This window comes from Hyaena hyaena, unplaced genomic scaffold (assembly GCF_003009895.1).
Source record: "Hyaena hyaena isolate Hyena2069 unplaced genomic scaffold, ASM300989v1 scaffold_206, whole genome shotgun sequence".
Lineage (NCBI taxonomy): Eukaryota > Metazoa > Chordata > Mammalia > Carnivora > Hyaenidae > Hyaena > Hyaena hyaena.
The window spans coordinates 1080310-1105625 of NW_024080840.1; the positions used below are offsets into that span (position 1 = coordinate 1080310).

General features: G+C 34.5%; 1 protein-coding gene across 4 annotated transcripts in view; it reads left to right on the plus strand.

Annotated features, from left to right (window-relative positions):
* The window catches only part of VPS13A (vacuolar protein sorting 13 homolog A), a 228593-nt gene that overhangs the window by 48554 nt on the left and 154723 nt on the right, over positions 1-25316 (plus strand). For all 4 annotated transcript variants that reach the window (XR_005530230.1, XM_039242171.1, XM_039242174.1 and 1 more), the window contains exons 14-21: positions 693-755; positions 1240-1369; positions 2407-2501; positions 2809-2951; positions 11296-11485; positions 11571-11685; positions 20581-20717; positions 22415-22547. Coding sequence is in view for 3 of the 4 variants with exons in the window: in XM_039242171.1 (XP_039098102.1) it covers positions 693-755; positions 1240-1369; positions 2407-2501; positions 2809-2951; positions 11296-11485; positions 11571-11685; positions 20581-20717; positions 22415-22547 (1006 nt within the window). In the remaining variant the exon portion in view is untranslated. The remainder of the gene's footprint in view (positions 1-692; positions 756-1239; positions 1370-2406; positions 2502-2808; positions 2952-11295; positions 11486-11570; positions 11686-20580; positions 20718-22414; positions 22548-25316) is intronic.

A 25316-nucleotide genomic window follows, 5' to 3' on the forward strand; every position in this document is an offset into this window, starting at 1 on the left:
TTTTGGATATTAACCTGAATCCTACAAATCTGCTGGATAGTAGAATCCTGAGTGAAGTTGTTTTCTAGATAAAGTAGGTCATGTTTGCTTCTCCTAGGGGGGGAAAAAGATTTTAGAATGACATTCTTAAAATTGATCATGGAAATAATTTATTGATATGATGAAAGACTTACCTTATCTCTGTTTATTTCAGTAGCCATAGAAACTTTGGAATATGTAGAATTTCAAAATAAGTTTTAAATGTATCTAGATCTACTTGGTATATATTAAAAATGACACACCAACCGTGCATATAATATGAAGGATTTATAATTTTTAGTTGAAGGTAACATTAATGTGTTTGCCCTTAAAGTTAAAACCCAAAAATCATTTTAAGCAATGCCTGTATCATGTCTTTTAGTATGTGTCTGTAAATCATGCAGAGTTGTAACAACTGTATGCATAGCGTATGATTTCTTTAAGAGGTTATTCGATCATTACCGTTTCTAAGCTGACGTGTATATATATATAAGCACTGCTTCTCAGAATTTAACAGGGATATTATGTTGATGGATGATCTGTTTTCTGCTTCCTATTATGTCTTTGCTTCAGTGCAGCAATTTGATAGATTATATATTGCAGTTTTATAATTTTTATAATCTTTATGTAGGTATATAAAGTTATTTCAAACACACTTTTGTTTATACTTTTAGGAGTTGGAAAAGACCTTGGATGTATTTAATATAACTATATCAAGACAACAGGCAGAAGTTGAGGTAATTCCAGATTATCTTTCAATAAGTAAATCTAGATTCCATGTAGATTTGACAGATGTAGTCATATCATTAGTGTTGCACTGTAATACACTGTTTCCTGAAAGGGGTTGAAATTTGCTTCCTGTAGTACAGTATAAGAAAAATTGACTTAATGTTTTGCCCCATCCATTTAAATTAGGTCCTGTGGGGAAACATTCTTGCTAATAATTTGGCTTATCAAACACTCAGTTCATATGAAGGTAAAAATCCAATTTTGGAGGGAGTGGTGTAATCACCATGACTTGTAACAGTAGGGCTGACCGTACCTGGTATCCTAAATTCTCATGTTTGGCTAATGTTGCAGTTACTGTGTTGTGTTGTCAGTTTGTATAATGTTTATATTTGTTCACTACAGTAGTTAAGTTTTTTAAATGTCATTTTTCTATTTTTTTAGATTGCTAAATAAGGATAATTTGTCATTTATTTGAAAATTTATTTATTTTAGGTAAAGAAAGCTGGATACAGGATTTACAGAGAAGGAGCAAAAGATGCAGAGGAAAATAAGGGATGGTTTAGCTGGCTGTGGACTTGGTCAGAACCAAAAAGTAAAGAACAGCCAGATGTGAAGCCTGGAAGTAGGTCCATTTCATTTTATAGTAGTGCAATTAATTATCAAGTTAATTTAGTGCAGCCAATCATCAGTTGTGAAAATAAAGTTTTGCAGAAAATTTCATAAGGAAAATCAACATTATGTGCATATATATCATATGTAATTTAACCTTATTATCAATAAAACTATTATAACATTGCAAATACATATGTCAAATAAAAAAATTTTTATCTTAATGTTTACAGAAGAACTTTATGCTCAGAGGATTTAGTAAATGCATATAGATAATAATAAGTAAAAATATGCAAAGGGTATAAGGCATTATACATTTTTATTAAAATTGTTTCTTGGAAAGGTTTTTGTTTCCTTACTAAATATGTAAGATCATAGCTTTGGAGATTTAGGGGCTTAAGTTTATATCCTGGATCTATCACTTATTAGCAGTGTAGCCCAGACAGACTATTAAAACTCTTTGAACCTCAATTTCATCATCTGTAAAATGGGAAGATCATGATATTAATACTACCTACTTTGTATGCCAGGTATGTTACTTAGCACAGTGTCATCAAGTCTGTAATATTGTGAGCCATTTTGTGAGCTTGCTTAATATAAATACTTAGAAATTTATATTGCTAAATTTATACATTTAGCAATTTATATTTTTGGAGACTAATCCTTTTAAAATTGCCAATGTCATCCTGACATTCAGTGATTATAATTTTTCTTTCTTTTTTTTTTTTTTTTTTTTTTAAATTAAAAGGCATGTGAGTGTCTTAATCAGTTAATCATCCAGCTTTGGCTCAGGTCATGATCTCACAGTTTAGGAGTTTGAGCCCCGTGTCAGGCTCTGTGCTGACAGCTCTGAACCTGGAGCCTGCTTTAGATTCTGTCTCCTGCTCTCTGCCCCTCCCCCACTTGTACTCTGTCTCTTGTGGTCTCAAAAAATTTTCTTAAAAGTATAAAAAGAATTAAGTTTGCATTTCATTGGTTAAAGGTAACTAAATTACGGGTTAGTTTTATCTTACCGGTTAAGAATGCAAAATACTTCTTTATGATTTATAGTTCTTGAAGAAATGTTGACACCTGAAGAAAAAGTTTTACTCTATGAAGCAATTGGCTACAGTGAAACAGCAGTTGATCCAACCTTGCCTAAAACAGTAAGATGTTTTAAGATGTTTTCTTGCCTTATACTTAGAATTTAATGATAGGCCTGTTTTTAATCCTTTGAGAAATAGATATTACTGACTCATTTTGACATTTGGTCTGTAAGTATTTTAATTTCCAAGGTAAGGATAAAAATTGCCCCTACTTTTTTATGTTAATGTGGTGATTATTTAATATATAAAGGGTTGTTTTAAAAGTATTTTTTGATTATTGGAAAGAATAAAGTATATGAATGAGAGTAGTTTTTGTATTTACATATATATGTTTTCTTCTCCTTTTATTCCTCTGAATATACTCTAGTTTGAAGCCATGAAGTTGTTTGTTCACTTGAAAAGTATGTCTATTGTTCTAAGAGAAAAGCGAGAAACACCTGAACTGTTAGATATTGTAGTGGAAGAATTTAGCACTTTGATTGTGCAAAGACCAGGAGCACAAGCAATTAAGTAAGTATTTTTCTTTTACTTAAAAGAAAAAAACTCACAGTCTAACAGTATTTTTAAAGACTACTGTGGTTTAATATATGCTTATGTGTTTTTAGGAACTTATATTTTGGAATTATTAAAATAACACCTGGTAAGTAAGAACTCTATGCTGAGGAAAAGTAGAGGGACACTGAAGAATAATACCCAAGTGTCAGCAGTCACACGATACAAAAAGAAACTACATCAACCATTTGGTTTTTATCTGGATAGCTCTTTATTTTACTTTTGTTTTTAAAAATAGTTTTATTGAGATATAATTAACATAACATACAATTCATCCATTTAAAGTGTACAACTCATTTGGTATCTTTTATGAAATTCACATTGGTATGTTTACAGAGTTGTGCAACAGTTACCGTAATCTTTATTCCAGTATATTTTAACACCCTAAAAAAATATTCCTACACCCTTTAGCAGTCACTCCACATTCTCCCTTTTCTCCAGTGTAAAGCAACATGTAATTTCTGTTTATAAGAATGTGTCCGTTGGAGGTATTTCAAATGAATGGAATCATAAAATAATATGGCCTTTTCTTTCCAGCTCCTTTCACTTAGAATACTTTCAAGGTTGATCTCTGATATAGCATGAATTAGTAGGGTTGTTTTTTCTGTTGCTCAATAATATTCCATTGTATGGATATACCACATTTTGTTTGCCCGTTCATCAGAAGATGAGTATTTGGTTTGTTTCTACTTTTTGGCTACTATGAATAATGTTGCCAGAAATATTTACTGGCAATATTTTATATGGACAATAAGTTTTAAATTTTCTTAAGTGGAAATTAGGAGAAGAATTGTTTCCTGATATAGTAACTAAATTATCTAAATTTTTAAGGAATTGCCAGACTGTTTTCCAAAGAAGTTGTACCATTTTACATTTCTATCACTAGTGTACTGAAGTTTCTAATTAATCTACATCCTTGCCAACACTTACCTTCCTTTTGATTACAGCCATCCTAATGGATGTGAATTGGTATCTCACTGTCATTTTTATTTGCATTTCCCTGATAGCTAATCCTGTTAAGCATCTTTTCGTATGATCATTAGCTGTTTCTGTATATTAAGTTATAGCCCATTTTTTAATTAGGTTGTCTTTTCATTATTCCGCTTTAAAGTTCTTTTTTTCCTTAGCAACAAATTTGTTTTAATACTATTTAATATTTATTATTATTATTTTTAAATTTAAACCCAAATTAGTTAACATATAGTATAATAATAATTTCAGGAATAGAAATTAGTGATTCATCACTTACATTAAAAAAAATTTTTTTTTCATCACTTACATATAACACCTAGTGCTCATCCCAGCAAGTACCCTCTTTCATGCCTCTTACCCCTTTAGCCCTCCCCCTGCAACACCCAGCCAACAACCCTCAGTTCTCTGTATTTAAGAGTGTCTTATGGTTTCTCTCTCTGTTTTGATATTATTTTTGCTTCTTGTCCCTTAAGTTCCGATGTTTTGTTTCTTAAATTACACGAGTGAAGTCATATGATATTTGTCTTTGATTGACTTATTTCACTTACCATAATACACTCTAGTTCCATCCACATTGTTGCAAATGGCAGGGGTTCATTCTTTTTGATGGCTGAGTAATAATTACATTGTGTGTGTGTGTGTATTTGTATACATACATACATATGTATACCACACATTCTTTATCCATTCATCAGTTGATGGACATTTGGGCTCTTTCCATACTTTGGCTATTGTTGATTATGCTGCTATAATCATTGGAGTGCACATGCCCCTTTGAATCAGCACTCCTGTATCCCTTGGATAAATACTAGTACAATTGCTGGGTTGTAGAGTAGTTCTATTTTTAATTTTTTGAGGAACCTTCATACTGTTTTCTAGAGTGGTTGCCCCAGTTTGCATTCCCACCAGCAGTCCAAAAGAGTTCCTCTTTCTCTGCATCCTTGCCAACATCTGGTGTTGCCTGAGTTGCTAACATTAGCCACTCTGACTGGTGTGAGGTGGTATCTCATTGTGGTTTTGATTTGTAGTTGCCTGGTGATGAGTGATGTTGAGTATTTTTTCATGTGTCGGTTGGCTATCTGGATGTCTTCTTTGGAGAAGTGTCTATTCATGTCTTTTGCCCATTTCTTCATTGTATTATTTGTTTATTGGGTGTTGAGTTTGATAAGTTCTTTATAGATCTTGGATACTAACCCTTTATCTAATATGTCATTTGCAAATATCTTCCCCCATTCCATTGGTTGCCTTTTAGTTTTGCAGATTGTTTCCTTTGCTGTGCAGAAGCTTTTTCTCTTGATGAGGTCCCAGTAGTTCATTTTTGCTTTTGTTTCCCTTGCCTCTGGAGACATGTCAAGTCAGAAGTTTCTGCAGCCGAGGTCAAAGAGGTTGTTGCCTGCTTCTTCCTGTAGGATTTTGAGGGCTTCCTGCCTTACATTTAGGTCTTTCATCCATTTTGAGTTTATTTTTGTGTATGGTGTAAGAAAGTGGTTGAGGTTCATTCTTCTGCATGTCACTGTTCATTTTTCCTAGCACCATTTGCTGAAGAGACTTTTCTCCATTGAATAGTCTTTCCTGTTTTGTCAAAGATTAGTTGGCCAAATATCTATGGGTGCATTTCTGGGTTCTCTGTTCTGTTCTAGTGATCTATGTGTCTGTTTTTGTGCCAATACCATACTGTCTTGATGATTACAGCTTTTATAATACAGCTTGAAGTCTGGAATTGTGATGTCTCCAGCTTTGGTTTTCTTTTTCAGGATTGCTTTGGCTGTTCAGGGTCTTTTCTGGTCTCATTCAAATTTTAGGTCTATTTGTTCTAGCTCTGTGAAGAATGCTGGTGTTATTTTGACAGGGATTCCATTGAATATGTAGACTGCTTTATGTAGTACCAACATTTCAATGATAACTTCTTCCATGAGCATGGAATTTTTTCCTTTTTTTTTTTTGTCTTCTTCAGTTTCTTTCATAAGCTTTCTATAGTTTTCAGTGCATCAATTTTACACCTGTTTGGTTACATTTATTCCTAGATATTTAATGGTTTTTGGTGCAGTTGTAAATTGGATTGATTTCCTTGGTTTCTCTTTCTGCTGCTTTATTATTGGTGTATAGAATGCCAGATTTCTGTGCATTGATTATTATATCCTGCAACTTTTTGCTGAATTCATGTATCCATTCTAGCAGTTTTTTTGGTGGAGTCTTTTGGGTTTTCCACATAGAGTATCATGTCATCTGCAAAGAGTCAAAGTTGGACTTCCTCCTTGCTGATTGGGATGCCTTTTATTTTTTTGTGTTATCTGATTGTTGGAGGCTAGGACTTCCAGCACTATGTTGAATAACAGTGGTGAGGGTAGACATCCTTGTTGTGTTCCTGACCTTAGGGGGAAAGCTGTCAGTTTTTTCCCCCAGTTAATGATGGTCTTTCGTTTATGACCTTTATGATCCTGAGGTATGATCCTTCTATCCCTGCTTTCTTGATGGTTTTTATCAAGAAAGGATGCTGTATTTTGTCAGATGCTTTTTCTGCATCTATTGAGAGGATCATGTTTTTATCCTTTGATTTATCAATGTGATGTATCACATTGATTGATTTGCAGATACTGAACCAGCCCTGCATCACAGAAATAAATCCTACTTGATTATGGTGAAGAATTCTTTTAATGTATTACTGGATCCAGTTTGCTAGTACCTTGTTGAGAATTTTTGCATCCATGTTCATCAGGGAAATTGATCTGTAATCTCGTTTTTAGTGGGGCCTTTGGTTTTAGAATCAAGGTAATGCTGGCCTTGTAGATGAGTTTGGAAGTTTTCCTTCCATTTCTGTTTTTTGGAACAGCTTCAAAAGAAGAACAGCTTTAACTGTTTGGCACAATTCCTCTGGAGAGCTATCTGGCCCTGGTCTCTTGTTTGTTGGTGGAATTTTTAAGAGTTCTTTATGTATTACTGAAAAAAATCTGTAGAGTAAAAGTTTTTCAGTTATTTTCTCTTGTTTATTCATATTTTTGATGGTATTCTTTGGATATTTTTGGTTTTGATGAAGTCCAGTTTATTTTTTATTCTGTTGCATTAAAGACTCCAGAAGTCTTCACATAACTCAAGGACACAAAGATATATTCCTTTATTTTCTTGTGCGAATTATATACTTTAATCTCTTAAATTGGGTTTATGATCCATTTTGAATTAACATTTGTATATGGCTTGAGATTGGGGTCCAACTTCAATCTCTTCATTCATTTGTCCCAGCAATATGTATTGGAAAAACTTATTTCCCATGGAATGGTCTTGGTATCTTCATCAAAACGAGTTTACGAGAAATGTAAGATTTTATTCCCATTCATCTATATGATTAATCTTCTACCAGTAGTAACTGTGTTGATTAGTATGGCTATGTAGGAAAATTTGAAATCAGAAAGTTTACCCTCCAGTTTTGTTTTCTTTTTCAAGATTGTCTTAGCTCTTCTGATTTTCTTGAATTTCTTTGTATCTTTTAAGATCATCTTGTCCATTTCTGCCAAAAACTTTCAGGTTAGATTTAATGATTGTGTTGAATTTGTACATCAGTTTTAGGTACTGACATTTAAACAGTATTGTCTTAGAGCCCATGAACACTGGACGTCTTTCCATTTATTTAGATCTTCATTAATTTCAACAGTGTTTTAGACTTTTCAGAGTACAAGTTTTATACCTTTTTTATTAAGCATATTCTCATGTATTTTATTGTTTTTGATGCTGTATGGGAGGAAAGAGTTTTCCTCAACCCTTTTTGGGTGTCTTGCTATGTCTGAAAACTAAATCTGACAAAGACTAACAAGAGAGAAATATGCAGCTTTATTTAATGTAAGTTTTACGTTGACATGAGAGGCCTCCTATGGAAATGAAGATCCAAAGAACCAGTTAGATTAGACCTCGTTAGCTTTGATAAAGAGTGGATAGTTGTGAAGGACTTAAGGTCAGGGAGTAAGGTAAGTATATTAGACCGGGAGAAACTCAACAAGCCCTGTTTATTAGGATTCTTCTCAGTTTACCTTTGTCCCTAAAGGTGAAGATTCAGCTTTCTTCTGGGTTTAGGGAGGGCACCTGTTATGTGAGGGTTTGAGGGAAGCAGGGTGGGGGAATATCAGAGTGCCCTCCCTACTTCTGCTGGTTCTCAAACTCCTTCAAGTTGGAATATTCACTATGCCAAGGTGAGATATTTTGGGATAGTGTGTCCTTAACCCCATCAATGCTATTACAGGGGCATCATGTTCTTAATTTCACTTTTGGATTGTTTACTACAGTGTGTAGAAATAGAGTTGATTTTTGTACGTTGATCTGAAACCTTGTATATACCCTGTAACCTTGATAAACTTGTTTATTAGTTTGAATAGTTTTTAGTGAATTCCTTAGGATTTTCTGCATATAAGAGCATTGCATCTGCAAATAGAGATAGTTTTATATCTGTATTTCCAATGTGGATACCTTTTCTTTAACTTCTTTCTTGCCATTGTTTGAACCTTCAGTGCCATGTTGAAAAGAAGTGGTCAGAAAGGGAATCCTTTTCTAGTTCTTTATTTTAAGAAGTGCTCAATCTTTTATTTATTTATTTTTAAATGTTTTTTATTTATTTCTAGGAGAGAGAGAGAGAGAGAGACAGCGTGAGCAGGGGAGGGTCAGAGAGAGAGGGAGTCACAGACTGAAACAGGCTCCAGGCTCTGAGCTGGCAGTCAGCACAGAGCCCGACACGAGGCTCGAACCCACGAACCGCGAGATCATGACCTAAGCGAAAGTCGGACGCTTAACCGACTAAGCCACCCAGGCACCCCAGAAGTGCTCAGTCTTTTAAATATGATGTTAAGTGTGGGTTTTTCATAGATACTTTCATCAGGTTTGAGAAACTTCCTTCTATTCCTAGTTTGTTGAGTTTTATTTTGTTTGGTCCGGAAGGTGGTTAGATAGTGTCAAATGCATTTTCTATGTCTACTGAGATGATTGTGGAGTTTTTGTTCTTTACTCTTTTGATTAATGATTTATTACCTTAAATAATTTTCAGATGATAAAATAATCATGTATTCTTTTGGGCATATGTGTAACCTTTTTTACATACAGCTGGATTTGGTTTGCTGGTGAGGATTTTTATGTCTGTGTTCATAAGAGAATATGTTTATAGTTTTCTTGTGATGGCTTTGTCGTTTTGTATGACGATAATACTGTCTTTATATAATAAGTTAGGAAATGTTCCCTCATCTTTGGAATCATTTGTAAAGAATTGGCGTTGATTCTTCATTAAATGTTTGCTGGTAAAATCACCAGTAATGTCATTGGGGCCTTAGTTTTACTTTGTGGGAAGTTTTTAATGCTTAATCTAATCTTGTTTTTAGGTCTATTTAGATACTGTTTTTATGTTTTCAGTCCGTTTCAGTAGTTTGTTTCTTTTTAGGAATTTGTTCATTTAATGTAAGCTATCTAATTTGTGGGCATGTGGTTGGTTGCAGTAACACCATGTAACAATCCCTTTTTCTTTCTGTGAAACCTCATGTCTTTTTGTTCCTCTAAATTTTTTTTTTTTGAGTCTTTGCTCTTCTTTCTTCAGGTAAATTTTGTTGATCCATAAAAAAGCTTTGTTTTTTCCCAATACTTGTCTATTCTCTATTTTCTTAATTTATCCTCTTACCTTTATATTTTCTTTATTCTTCTTGGTTTAGGCTTAGGTTACTTTTTCATGTATCATTCATTAACTGGTTAGTGATTTCAGGATTTTTTTTTTAGTAATGTATGCATTCAATACTTCAGTAATTTTATTTTATTAGCTTTTCCTTATAGAAGTCAAATTGACATAAAATCATCCCCCAAAGAACAATTCAATGGGATTTAATATATTCATAATGTTGAATAATCACCACCCCTATCTGGTCACTATATCTCCACAGAGGGAAACCCCATACTCATTTTAGTAGTTGACCTAGAGTTTTCAGTATACATTTCTAATGATCCAAGTCTGGTTTCAAATAACACCATAGTATTTCATGGGTAGTGTGAATACTTTATAAGAACAAAAATATCTTTATTCCTTCTAGCCCCTTGTATCATTGTTGTTATTCATTTCACTTGTTACATGAGCATGCGTGACCCTATATATATATATATACACACACATGAGATACATGTAAGCATACATAACCAAGTTATTATTATTTAGAACATACTAATTTGTTAGATCAATAAAGTAAGTAACATAAGTTTTTCTGCTACCTTTCCTTTTTCCTTCTTTAGTACTTTTAGTTTCTTTATGTAGATCTGAGTTTCTCACATTTTTTTCTTTCTTCCTAAATAACTTCTAAATATTTCTCAAAAGGCAAGTCTAGTTGCAAGAGTTTCCCTCCAATTTCATTTTAGAAAGTTTTTATTTTCACTGTTGAAGGAGAAAGTAAGTTTGATTTTTTTTTCTCTTAACACTTCAAATTTTTCACTGTATATATTTTTGCTTATCTGTTTTCTGAGAAAGCAGATATAATTCCTAGCTTTGTTCCTCTCTATATAAGGTGTTTCTTTTTCTTTGGTTTCTTTCAGGGTGGTTTCTTCCAGGGTGATTTTTTTGTTTTGAAAATATGTCTAGGGGAATTTTTTTCTTTTTTTGCATTTATTCTGCTTTTTGTTCATCAGGTTAGGCTCTGGGTAACTAGTTGCTCCATAGGGCATGCCTTTTTAAGAACACAGTCCTTTGTATTCCTTTTCCTCTGCCATTTCCTAGCACAAGGGGATTTTTCTCCAGTATTTATGTGGCAGCCTGGTCTAATTCCTGGAGGTGTATCTTAAAATATTGTGGGGCCTCCCCTATTACTGAGTCCCCCTAGAGTTTTTAACCTCAGAATTGTCCACACTAAATCTCCAACAATTTAGGAGAATGAAACAGTTCAGGTTTTCCAACTTTGGCCTTGGTATATGTGGTAGTTTTCTTTCACGTTTCTGTTCTTGTAAGTATGACTCCCTGTATTCACCTGTGTCTCCAGTCTTGGGGGCAATGACTTGTGTTGTGTCATCCCTTCTCTTATATATCCGAGAAGAGTTTGGTCAGCCTTTTACTTGTTTGTATCTAGTAGAGACTTCCAGACTCCTTTATTGGGAACTCGAAACCCCTAACTCTCAAATAACTTTTTTATGTAGAAATCAACATGTGAAAAGAGTTGTTTGTGAATTAATTTATGTCATTTGAGATCGAACAGTTGTATATTTTCTCTGATATGAATGGAATTGAGTAGCAGGAAATGCAAATTTAAGTTGTTTTCATTTTTATTTTCAGTTTACAAAATACTTGAAAATTGCATTGATAACTAATTTTTGTCTGTATTTTTTCATGTAGATTTGAAACCAAAATTGATTCATTTCATGTTACTGGCTTACCAGATAATTCAACAAAACCTCGCCTCCTTTCTTCATTGGATGATGCTACGTCACTCTTCCAAATTGTATTCGAGATAAATCCGATAGATGAAACTGCTGCTCAAAGGTGTATCATAGAAGCTGAACCTCTAGAAATGATATATGATGCTGTAAGCATTTTTAAATACCTAAGTTTTAATGGATTTCAGTTTACTTTGAGTTTGTGCCTAATGTTAGTGATACTTATTTTAACAGAGAACGGTGAATAGTATTGTGGAATTTTTCAGACCTCCAAAAGAGGTAAATCTAGCACAGCTTACTTCAGCGACATTGATGAAACTTGAAGAATTTCGTGACAAGACAGCAACAGGTGCGTGCCAGTAGTGATGTTATTGTATTAAGAAATATATCATGTACTAAGCTTTTAGTCATGTTTTACTTTAGTAAACTGTACTTTAAATTTATGCTTCTTGACTAGATACAGGTTTGTTTACACTAATTGGTACTTTTCTATTTAAATTCAAATAGACCAATCATTTCTCACACTCAGAAAGTTCAAACTTAATGACCATTCAACTTAATTATAAATTTTGTAGGATTTTTGGATTTCTTTTCATGATGGAATAAACCTGTCATTGTCCTTTCATGTAAGAAATTACAGATTTTAATATATTGGCCTCAGAAAATAAAAATTATGTCTTTTTAAAATTCTTTTGGAGAGTCTTTATAAGATTGGGTGTTACTTCCTCCTTCAGTATTTAGCTTAATTGATCAGTAAAACAATATGGTTTTGGAGATTTCATTGTGAATGATTTTAAATTACAGATTCCATTTTTAAAATGTTAAAATATATATATATATTTTTAAAGGCACCTGGGTGGCTCAGTTAAGCATCCGACTTAGGCTCAGGTCATGCATGATCTCATGGTTCATGAGTTTGAGCCCCGAGTTGGACTCTGTGCTGACAGCTCAGAGCCTGGAGCCTGGTCTGCCTCTTTCTCTGCCCCTCCCCTGCTTATACTCTGTCTCTCAAAAATAAATATTAAAAAATAAATATATATATACACATTTAAAGATATATTTTAAATACATAGATGATATAAAGTTGGTCTGTTTGATTGTAGTGCTTTGCAATTTCTTGATACTGGCTTCCTGACTCAGTATATAGTAATTTTAAAAAATGTTTTCACAGGGGCACATGGGTGGCTAAGTCAGTTAAACACCTGACTCTTGATTTGGGCTTGGGTCATGATCTTGCAGTTTGTGGGTTTGAGCCTGTGTCAGGCTTTGCGCTGATAGCGCAGAACGCATTTTGGGTTCTCTGTCTCCCTCTCCTCTCTGCCCTTTCCCTGCTCATGCTGACACACTCCCTCAAAAATACAAAAAAATTTTAAAAATATTTCACATGTTTGAAAAGCATATATTTTTCATACCTGTATTCTTAGCATCTATTTATCATGTACTTCAGGGGTGCCTGGGTGGCTCACTCGGTTTAGTGTCGGGCTTCAGTTCAGGTCATGATCTCACAGTTCGTGAGTTCGGGCCCCACGTCCGGCTCTGTGCTGACAACTACCTCCGAGCCTGGAGCCTTTTGCAGATTCTGTGTCTCCCTCTCTCTCTGACCATCCCCTGCTCACGGTGTCTCTCAGAAAAAAAAAAAAAATAATAATAATTACAAAGTATCATGTACTTCAAATCCCTTAATGGGTTTTTCCCTTACCTTTTGTCATCATATTCCAATAATTCTTTAGAGACATAAATGAAAATACTTCATTGTGAATGTACATTGGTTTATTTCTTTTAGATCTATCATTTCTTTCTTTATAGATTTGATGTTGTCAATAGGTATAAAGTATTTTTCTCCAGTAAGTGAAATCTTTTATCTGTATTAAGTTAACTGTATATATTTAGTAATGTTTTTTCTCCCCTTATAATCTTTTTATTTATTTATTTTTCTTATATTATTATGCATATTCTGTTTTTTCTTGGTTAGAATTTATGTGCGCCTTTCTTGGCTGTTTTATCCTGTATCTGTTTTCAGATGTGTCATGTCAACAAGATATAGTGGAATATTTTTGTCTATATTCATAGTCTTTTTTTTTTTCTTGCCTTTTTTTTGGATAAATTATAGCATTTTCTCCCCCTCACTCCATTCACTGTACCATTTGAAAATTATACATTCTGTCTCTTTTTTTACTTTAGTAATTACAGTGCACATTTTCCTCAAAATATTAACAAAATATTAACAAAAATGTTTACCTTCTCTCAGTCATTACAAGGACTTAAGAACACTTGGACTCCATTTACCATCCTCATCACTTACATGCTCTTGTTATTTCTTTGTTTTATGTGTCTCCTTTTTAAAATTAAAGTAGACATACAGTGTTAGTTGTAAGTGTACCTCATAGTGACACTGTTTTTTTCTTAAGCTTTATAAGACTGTTGTTTTTGTGTGTAGCCTATGTTATTTGATTTACATATTAACTACATTCTTTACTCTTCATTCCTGTTTGCACCTCACACCTTTTATCTGGAACTGTTTCCTTTCTTTTGAAGCTCATTTGGGTTTTTGTTTTGTTTTTGGTTTGTTTTGGTGTGGTAAATAAATTGTTGCTGTCTTCAGTTTTGAGAGAGACTTTCACTGATTCAGAATTTAAGGTTGGACAGTTGTTTTCTTCTCAAGATTGAAGGACCATTGTGTCTTAACTCTTACTGATCAGAGGATTCAGGTGTCTTTGGCTGCTGCTTTGTAGATTGTATGTCGTTTTCTCTCACATTTGAGATTGTCTTTTCATCTTTTATTTTCTGTAGTTTCAGTGTGATATATCCAGCTGTGGACGAATCTGAGGATTGGTAGGTTAAATGAATTTTAGAAAATTCATGTACAAAATTTCTACCCATTAACTCTTCATATATTTTTTTCTCTTAATTCTTTTCTTCTGGAACTTTGGATTAGTGTATTTTAGCCTTTCTTACTCTAGCTTTTATTCTTCTATATTCTGTTTTCTTTCCTGTTTTTTCCCACTTTTTATGTGCTGGGTAAATTTTTTTTAATGTTTGTTTATTTTGAGAGAGAGAGAGAGAGAGGGAGAGGAGAGGAGAGGAGAGAGAAATGGAGGGACAGGGAGAGAATCCCAAGCAGCAATCCCACAACTGTGAGATCATGACCTGAGCCAAAAACAAGAGTCAACTGCTTAACCATCCAAGTCACCCAGCTGCCCCTGGGTAATTTCTTTTACTTTATATCTGATTTACTGAGATCCTTTTCAGCTGTATCTAATATGCCATTAAATCTTTATGTTGAATTTTAATGGTGATATTTTTCATTTTAGGATTTGTTTTGTTATACTTAAAATCTACTTTGCCATTCTTTAGATTTCACTGTTTCCCATAGATATCTTTAAGCTTGTCTTTTATTTCTTCAAATGGCTTAAGTGTAGTTATTTGAAATTCTTTCTCACCATATATTTCTCTATTCAGATAGTTCCGTTAAGTAAAGACTTTTGTGTTTTTCTTCCACCTGTCTTTTTTTTTTTTTTTTTTTTGGCTGGTTCTTATTCCTGGTAACCTTTGTTTCGATATACCTGGTGATTTTTGATTGTAAGCTCTTCATTTTTCTTATATAGTTATTCGGGAGAATTCTCTGGACTCTAGGATAAACTAGGTTTATTAAATTTAATTCAGGGAAGAATTTTATTTTCTTTTCCCAGTTGTCTTGGGCATGTTAGTAGACAACCACTTTAGCTAAAGTCATTACTCGATATGTTTTGGAATGTCAAGGAAATGTTGGGCTGTGTACCCACTTGAGGACTGTATTGTGGTTACAGTTCAGGGGGATACTACTCCCATCTCCCAGTTTTTCTTAGGCTTTCTTTCCATTTCCCAGTGAGTAAGTTTTATCTTTTTTTTTCTTAAATAGTTTATTGTCAAGTTGGTTTTCATGTAACACCCAGTGCTCATCCCAGCAAGTGCCCTCCTCCATGCCCATCATCCCCCTTCCTTTCTCCCCCACCCCCATCAGCCCTCAGTTTGTTCTCAGCATTTAGGAGTCATGGTTTGCCTCCCTCCCTCTCCCCAACTATTTTTCCCCTTCTCCTCCCCCATGGTCCTCTGTTAATAAGTTCCTCCTAATCCACCTATACGTGCAAACATATGGTATCTGTCCTGCTCTGCTTGACTTATTTTGCTCAGCATAACACTCTCAGGTTCCATCCATGGCTAGATTTCATTCTTATTGCCATGTATTATTCCATTGTATAGATAAACCACATCTTCTTGATCCATTCGTCCGTTGATGGACTCTTAGGCTCTTTGCATGTTTAGGCTATTGTTGAGAGTGCTGCTGTGAACATTGGGATACATGTGCCCCTATACATCAGCACTCTCAGAGAGTAAGTTTTAGAGGGAGGAATATTTAACTTCTGAATTACTCTTGTCTTGAATGTGTATCTTTTGAGATTCTAGATTTTTGAGAAGAACCCCTGGTGGACTCCTCACCTTTGTATTCTGTTTCGTGTGCTCTCTGAGGCTGTGAAAAAGAGTCAAGCTTACCAGGTGCAAAAACAAGGTTTCAGCAAAAAATTTTTCTGGGCCTTACTCTTTTGCCTCCTTGGTATTTCTTAGTAAGTCTTTTGTTGCTATTTGTTTTGTTTTATATCAAGCATTTTTTTATTGCTTGTAGTGGAAAAATAGGTCTTGCTCTGTACTCATTCATATTACCAGGATTTGGAAATTTAGTTAAATATTTTACTCTAAGTTCAAGACTTCATCTTTGTTAAAATTCATCTTGCTAGATTGATCCATTTTCTATTTTTGTTGTTGTTGATTTGAGTCTGATCTTTAAAGCCTAGGATAAAAGGGTATCATGTTCTAGGTAATATGAGTTAATATCAGTTGACTTCTCAGGGGTTCTTATAATCTTCTTTGTGTCATGGATACCTTTGACAGTTCAGTGAAGCCCAGAGATCCCTTCTCAAAATAATGGTTTTAAGTACATAGACTGTGTAGAATTACAAAGACAATAAATTATAGTAGAACATAGTTTAGTAATATTTTTAAGAACCTCAAATTTGTGTCTGTAGTAATAGAGCTGCTTTTCTTTATGCATTAAAATAACAAGAATTAACAGTTGGCAAAAAGCTACCATACATTTATAGTAGTGGCAGGTATAAATGAAACTTCAGTATGTTTTCAGTTATTTGAAGGAATATGAATTAAATGATACACAATTTCTGCCAGTAACAGAGTCATAAGTATTGCAGTGTGAAGTGTACATTAATAATAGAAGAAAATAGTAAACATCAGCAGTAGTTAATGAAAATAAAAATGTAATTTTTCCCCACTCAGGTTCATGAAATCTCAGAATACCATTTGTGGATGTGTGACTAATTGTGCCTGATGTAGTTCATATTTTCAGATTTTCTCTCAAGAAAGACTGGGGCACCTGGGAGGTTCAGTTGGTTAAGCATCTGACTTAGACTTAGGTTATGATCTTATGGTTTGTGGGCTTGAGCCTTGCATCAGGCTCTGTGCTGATAGCTTGGAGCCTGGAGCCTGCTTTGGATTCTGTGTCTGTCTGTCTGTCTGTCTGTCTGTCTCTTTCTCTCTCTCTTCCCCTCCCCCACTAGTGCTCCATCTCCGACTCTGTCTTTCTCAAAAAAATAAACATTAAAAAAAAAAGGTAAAGGATGACTTTAAGTGCATTGCTCAATTATTGGTATATTACATCTGGAATAGTTGCTAAACGTCTCATTTATCTGTTCAGTAAAAGTGAAAAAAAAAACTTAGTAAAGAAGGAATTTAGTTAATATAGGATGTCTGTTTTATGAAACTTACTAGCTTCTAATGATCAGTACTTTCCTTTTTACTTGTGCATTAATTGGTGTGTTTAAAGTTTTCTCACAGTCCACATTCACTTGACTAGTTAATAAAAGATATTAAATTTTTATTCTTTCTAAAGTAATCTATAGTTCAAACTCTGTGTATTGATATATTGCATATTCAGTAGAATTCATAAGCATAAGGTCAGGCCTTTTTTCTGATTGATTCTTCCTAATTGCAGAAACCATTATTTGTTATTGTTAAATATAAATGCATTGTGTTGGAAACCTACCATATTCCTTCAGATTTTTAGACATATTTTTTCCTAAGATTGGTTTTCCTAAGCTTTTTATTTTTTAACTTAGGAAAGAATTACAAAAACAGTAAATATCCGCTGTATAAAAACTTCAGATGTTATATAGAAATATTTTAGAAAGTGGAGGTCTTTAGAATTTTATCTTCTAGGGGCACCTGGGTGGCTCAGTTGGTTAAGTGTCTGACTTCAGCTCAGGTTCTGGTCTCACGGTTCGTGGGTTCAAGCCCCGCGTCAGGCTCTGTGCTGACAGCTCAGAGCCTGGAGCCTGCTTTGGAGTCTGTCTCTCCCTCTCTTTCTGCCCCCCCCCCCCCAACTCATGCTCTGTTTCTCTTTGTCTCAATAATAAATAAACATAAAAAAAAAGAATTTTACCTTCTAAAGGTAACACACTTTACTATTTGAAGTCTCTTCTAATTGTATATTCTTCTGTACACAAATAGTATTAATTATCATTATGTAGAATAAAATGCTAATTGTAAGAAAAAGTGGGGTGCTACTGTGTTTTTGAATTTAATTTAAAAATTCAGTAAATCGTTTTTAATATTTTTCCAGAAACTTAAAATTTACTAATTTGGGAAGAGACTTACCTGTTAAGAGCTCTGTATATTTTGGTTCTTCATCCATTCCCACCTTCCATCTTTTCTTTGATTTTCTTTCTATATTAGCCTCTATTATTATCTTCTTCCTGTATAACCTGATTTGTTTCTTGTATTATTTTCTTCATTTTTTCTTAGGAATGAAGGTTTTCAGATCTTTTCCTTTTTTGTCAAGTAGGGGGATCAGCTTATAGATTACACACGTGTATGTAGTTAGTTACTGTTAAATGTTTTGACAAATCTGGTCATTGAGTAAAACCCTTTTTTTGACATGTAAAGCTCTCTGAATAGTATCACAGTCATTTTCTCTCAATGATATCATTTATTTACTCAGTCAAGTATTTATCAAGAGCCTAATCTATATTGGACACTGCTAAAGTTTTGGAGAGCACAGCAGTGATAAAAACAAAAGTAGTTTTTGCCCATCGATGGATCAATGGATCTTATAATCTTAAGATAGGACAGATATAAAATAAAGAGTAACCACTTAAAAATTTTTAAATTCACTTAAAGATTAATTTTAAAGAACACAGGAGAAGTAACTGTAACAAGTAGCTACTGCCAAGGCACCTTGGTTGAACATCTGACTCTTGATTTTGGGTCTGGTCGTGATCTGTTAGTTCATGAGAATGATGGGCTCTGTGTTGACAGTGTGGAGCCTGCTTGGGATTTTTTTCCCTCTCTCTGCCTCTCCCTTGCTAGCTCTCTTTGTCTCTCATAATAAATAAATAAACATTAAAAAAAAAATGTATCTACTGCCATAATGCTGACATAGCATTTCCTAGCAGGAGATCCTTGTCTCTCAGGATTGAGATTCAGACCTTGTTGAAGAAGGCACAGCTATGACTCACTAGCTGGCAGAGAAGCCACTGTAGTCCCCATGTTGGAGAACGTGGTTGGAAACTTGGCTCTCTGAAACATTCTGGAACTCTGACCTCTGCTGCGATGGGGAAAGCTGTTCACGGGACTGTGTCTCCTTGGATCGTTTTTGCTGTGAAACTGACACAGCAGCTTACAGACTGATCGGGGGCTTGGGGAAAGGATGGCTTTTGGATGCTGCTGATCCTTGTGCACAGCATGAGCCTGGTTTTGGAGAAAGTCACACCACTGCAGGATATTGCTGAGTGAGCACATTGAAACTAGCAAGCAACACCCTTTCTTCCTGCAGTGCCTCACCAGGGTTTGCTGTCTCCTTCAGGACTAATTAGCAACAGAAAAGTAAAAGGCTCAGATCCACTTTCACAGGGCAGGCAATTTGGTTGAATTTGGAGCAGATCGAAGAAACAAATTGATAATAGGCCCACATGCTGTGAAGGACATGAGAATAATGGGTAGCTCAGTATAGTTTTGGTGATGATGTCAGAGAATATCTTTGAAAAAATAACATTAAGACCAGATATGTGTGTGGGAGCCACTCCGCTGAAACATAAAGGGAAGAGCCTTTAAAGCAGGGGTAAACTGTGAAGGCCTCAACTCAGGACAGTATTTGGTGAATTTGGAAGTTGCAGGAGATTGGTTTTAATGTAGTAAGTGAGGAGGAGTCGAATGATGTTAGAAAGGCAGGCATAGGGGCTCCTGGGTGGCTCAAGTTGGTTAAGAATCTGAGTTTTGGTTTCACCTCAGGTCATGATCTCAGAGTTCATGAGCATTGGGCTTTGTGCTGACAGTGTGGAGCCTGCTTGGGATTCTCTCTCCTCTTATCCTTTTTCCTCCCTTGCTTTCATGTGCTCTCTCTCTCTCTCAAAATCAGCAAACTTTAAAAAAAAAAAAAAAGGAAAGTTAAAAAAAAAAACAGGCATAGGGTCAGGAATACAAAACTTTGAAAGTCATTTTAAACAACTTGATTTTGTTCTAAGTGCAATGGGAAATAGAGGAGAGACACAGTAAGGAGACTTACATTCAAAACAAAGTTCACCTTCCCTCTCGTCCATTAAGAAACACACTAGACAGACTGTTTCCCAGCATCAAGGAAACCTTAGTTGAAAGTAAGGCTGGGAGGTAAGACTTCTGGGAATACCTAGGGACTTGGATTTGTAGAATCAGGAATACATGAAACAGATTATTTTGGATGAGGAAATCTTAACAACAAAATGGAAATGAGGGTAGAGAAATTCTTAACAGTGAGATGCAGAATCTTGAATGCTAGATTGTCCCTCTTGGCTGCTGCTTGTGACTATCATACCTGCCTCAGCAAGCAAACCTCAGTAAAACCGTGTTGTCTGTGTTTGAATACAGATCTTTTGGGGGGAAAAATTGTGCTTTGAGTCAGTTCTGTACTTAAGTTCCAAGATTATTAAATGTTTCATAGAACATAATTTTTAAAAATATGTTTGTACCTGGTTTTACTCAAATGGAGTTTGTGGGTCAAATACATTTATTTGAGGAATCATTCCAATTTTGCATTCCTATTAGGAGTGAGTGTACACACACATTGACTAACAAATATTTTTATTTTATATTAAAAATATTTTGCTCAAGATATTTTTAAAATTAATACTAATTTCACATTATTTTTTGTTTAAATTTCCTGCAGGTCTACTATATATTATCGAAACACAGAAAGTTCTTGATCTCAAAATTAATTTGAAGGCTTCATACATTATTATCCCACAAGATGGAATTTTTAGCCCTACGTCAAACCTACTTCTTTTGGATCTTGGTCATCTAAAGGTATATACTAATACTTGTTTTATATTATGACATTTAAGTTATTTCCTTGTTTAAAATGTATTTTGTTTTAAAACCGTTTGATTTGCTATATTGATTATAGGATTACATAGCTTCTAGGATTTGAGAATTCTTCCTTTCTTGTGCATAATGTGAAGCTTTAATTAACTAGGTAGTTTCCCTACACTTCTAATAGCAAAATGATCATTTTAAATCTGCAGGTGAGGGGTGAACCTAAAAATTATATTTGTTGAATTTGAGAGTAGTGCTTGAGGAGTTTATCTCCTTTTCCATTTAAATTTACTACTTGACTAAAATATATGAGATGGGAGAGAGTTCTGGAAATACTCAAATACATCTTTATCCTTCTTAAATTTTTTGTGTATATAAGTTTAGATATTGATGTTTTAATAGTTCTGTTAAGTAATCTTAATTTGAGAGACGGTCTTTTATTTACCTAAGTCATTTCCCTTTCCATCCAGTTATGTACACTGTTCTTCCTCAGTTTTGAATAGAGACTATTTTAGTGTGTCTGTTTCTAGATCTGCATGGTCTCTAAGGTACCCATTGGCCACATGGTTGTTTACAATGATTAAAATTAAATAACATAAAAAAATTAGTTCTTTAGTCACATGAGCCACATTCAAGAATTAAAATAGTCACAAATGACTTGTGTCTACTGTATCAATACAGAGAGAATAATGCCATCCTTGTAGAAAGTTCTCTTGGCCCACATCATTCTAGATCATTAAGTGTAGATTAAATAGCTATAACAACTTAAACACCCAAGAGGGATGGGTAATATTGGAATGCTTTCTGGCTACCCAACAAATATATGCCTTTCCTTGATACTGGCATTGTCCTTTATTCTATGTTTTTACTCTTCAGTTGGTAATGATGTACATGTTTACTGGATTTATATTTATAGTAAGCTTTATATAGTTAATTATTCATAGTTCACTTTTGTTATAGAATCGTTTCAAGGGTGGTGTGGTACAGTAGAAGGAGCACAACATCGAGAGTAAGGTGTCTAGTTTTGTGACCTTAGGCAATTTGCTTAACCTGCCTTTCAGAGATCATCAGTTTTGATGGTCTGTTGCACATGAGCTTTACAAAATAGAGGTGAAAATGTTAGGATAAACACACACACACGTATACATATGAATGGGTCTTTATATACTGCAGTAGAGTGATCTCTAGGATGTTTAAGTGAAAAACGTACTGTGTCTTGTACACTAAGAAGGGGGTGGTACAAATATAACTTAGTTGGGGTCATATAATGGTCAAGTTGGGCTACAGGTCAGCTATTCTCATACTTAGTTTTATAAGAAGAATCCAGAATTATCTAAATATCTGCCATCATGCCATAGAAACATTTTGTAGGCTGCATGTGTCTCAATTTTGTTTTTAATAAAAAGGCTCTTGTCAGATTTTAAAAAGTTTTAAATATTTTATTCTCTAGGATTGGCTTGGTTTTCCTCTGTTAATATATGCAATTGAGAAATATAACTTAATGTGTAAAAATTTTCTTTATACCTGGTTACATATGTCAAGGGTAAATACATTTTTATTAGCCTTGTAACTCAGCTTATGAGTCTATCTTCTATTAAATTTTTATGTTAATAGTCTTAAAGATAAAAACTTTACATTTTCATTTTAAAGTATTTTGCATTATCTAAACTATTAAAATTAACTTCAAGGTGACAAGTAAAAGTCGTTTGGAATTACCGGATATGAAACAAGGTGGAGCCAAACTTGAAGAGATAATGCATAGAGCTTATGATTCCTTTGATGTTCAGCTTACAAGCATACAGCTGCTTTACAGCACAGTTGGTAAGTATATTATGCATTATTTATTGATTTATTTGTCTGCAGTGATTAACTTGGTTTTTAGACAGTTTCTCTGAAGACCATCATCCCAAATACATTAGAACGTTTATATTTTTGAATTAGAAGTAACTGTAGGGGCTCAGTTGGTTGACTGTCCCACTCTTGATTTTAGCTCAGGTCAAGGTCTCATGGTTAGTGAGTTCAAGTCCTGCATGGGGTTTTGCGATGATAGCACATGGCATGCTTGGAATTCTCCCTCTCCTCTCTCTCTGCCCCTCCGCTGCTGACTCGCTCCCTCTCAAAATAAACATTTAAAAAAAAAAGTTAAAGTAATAGGGGTGCCTGAGTGGCTCAGTTGGTTGGATGGCCAACTTCAGCTCAGGTCATGATCTCACAGCTCATGAGTTAGAGCCCCACTTTGGGCTCTGTGCTCACAGCTTAGAGCCTGGAGCCTGCTTCTGATTCTGTGTCTCCCTGCCTGTTTCTCTGCCCCTTCCCCGCTTGCATTCTGTCTCTCTCTTTCTCTCAAAAATAAATAAGCATTAAAAAAAAATTTCTTTTAAAAGTAATAGTAGATATTGCCAAGGACCAATATCTCAGGTATCTGATTTTATCCCTCAAGAGACATTATTAACGTCTGGAGACATTTTTATGGTCACAGCTGAGGAGTAGGTGCACTACTAGCATCTAGTGAGTGGAGGTCAGGGATGTTACTAATAAGCATCACACAGTGTAGAGGAAAGCCTCCCCACCACACTTATTTGGCCCAAATGTCAGTAGTGCGGAGATTGAGAAATCCTTTGGACAAGGTTGGAAAACGTTGGTACACATTTAAAATATTTGTTTTGTACAAAATAATCACAAGAAGCTGTTCAAGTCCAGAGGCAACCAGTCTAGGGCCTCTGACCGCCCAGGTCATAAAGAGCCAGACAGAGACTGAGGAGGGTCTTAGGACTGAGGAGGGTATCATAGCACACCTTCACCCCATTCGCTCTGGTGTACTAATCAGGAGTCTCTGATCCACATCTCGTTTTAAGATAAAGTCAACCGTCAAAATTCACTTGTACAGAGCCACTAAAGTAGGTAGAGATCCAAGGCTAGTTGAGCCCTCTTTTCTACTGCGTCATACTGTTTCTGACTCCCCAGAGTGTTCGGTGTTGGTAAACATTTAGATAATTCAACAGAATTCGATTGGTGGCTGTCCTAGAGATCTGTAGGTGTGTGTATATTGTCAAATATTAATTATCTGAGCTAATAAAAAAGGAAGCAATGAGAACCCCAAATAGTGGTTATTAAAAATAATAATTTATATAGTACTGGTACATTTTTATTTTTTTTTTAAACTAAATTCGCTTTGAGATAATAAACTTGATTTCTGTTTTTGTCAGATTCTAGTTGGTGTAGAAGAAGCCCAGAAGTGTAGTGGGTGGCAAATATAAATTGTTAATAGGAAATCCATACATTTTTCTTTGGGAATAAATTATAGTATTTTGGTATGTTTGCTACATTTTTTTGTCCATGCACTGTACTTAATATTCGAGGTGTACTGTACTTAATATTGAGATGCCTTTTGAAAAAAAATTTACAGTATTCCATTATTGTCTGAAAATTATTGGAATTCCTTGGAATTGTTCTAGATAAGCATGCACTCTTCTAAAGTAATTAAATCTTATTTAAGCAAGATGGTTTTGACATTGGGGTTACTTTAGGTAATTGCCATTAACTCTCTTGATAAATACTGAATGATGTGCTTCTGAATATTTTTTTTCTATGAATTGAGAAGTGGAAATATTTATCTCAATACTGTTGGAATTTAAAAAATTCTAAGAGTTCATTTTGCCACCTTTCTTTACATCTAATCCTTCATTGGCTTGTTTTTCCTTGACTGGAGACTTCATCTGACTCATGGAATGATTAGGTTCAAATGAGGTAATGTATATGAAAATGCATTGTCACGTAGACTTCATGTTACTAGAAGTGGACATGAATTTCAGATTTTATCACACACTAGCCTTTGATCATAAGCAAGTTATAAATTCCTGTGAGTGTGTTTTTTAAAATGGGATGATTAAATATCATTGTGAGAATTAAATGAAAATTTAAACATTGCCTATAAGAATGGCTGTTAACAAACCTTAAATAACTGGTAGCTTTTATTAACACAGAAGAGCTGTGCTTTTCTCTGCCTTTTTCATTATTGCCTTAGAGCCATGTTGTTTTTTGGGTAAGGTAGTCTGGTTGGTGTAGCAACTGTAAATGGGTGCACAGCAGATTTGATTAAACTATATTGTTGGTGGGATTTTTTGGTGTTTTGTTTCAAATTTTAGAGCACAAAAGCTGGGAAGAGGGGTGGAGGGAGGAAGAGGAGGGGAGGGGGAGAGAGAGAATATGAATCGCAAGCAGGCTCCACACTCAGCATGAAACTTGATGCGGGGCTTGGTCCCATGACCCTAGGATCATTACTTGATCCAAAATCAAGAGTCAAATGGTCAACCAACTGATCCACTTAGGCTCCCCTAAATTACATTGTTGGTTTTTAGTAACCATTTTTTTCCTGTTGAAACAGAGTCTTGAAAGTAGTAGAAGGAAAATAAGGAAAGGGAAAAGAATTTACCTGTTGATTATGTGTACCTTGGAAGGTGGCTTTAAGATTATCTGGATGTAGGAAGATTTTCCCATGTCATGCAGTATGTGACTACTAAGTATTTATAGTAATTTTAGGTTTAATGTGTTTTTGAAATTATACATGTGCTAAATAAATAAGTACTGTTT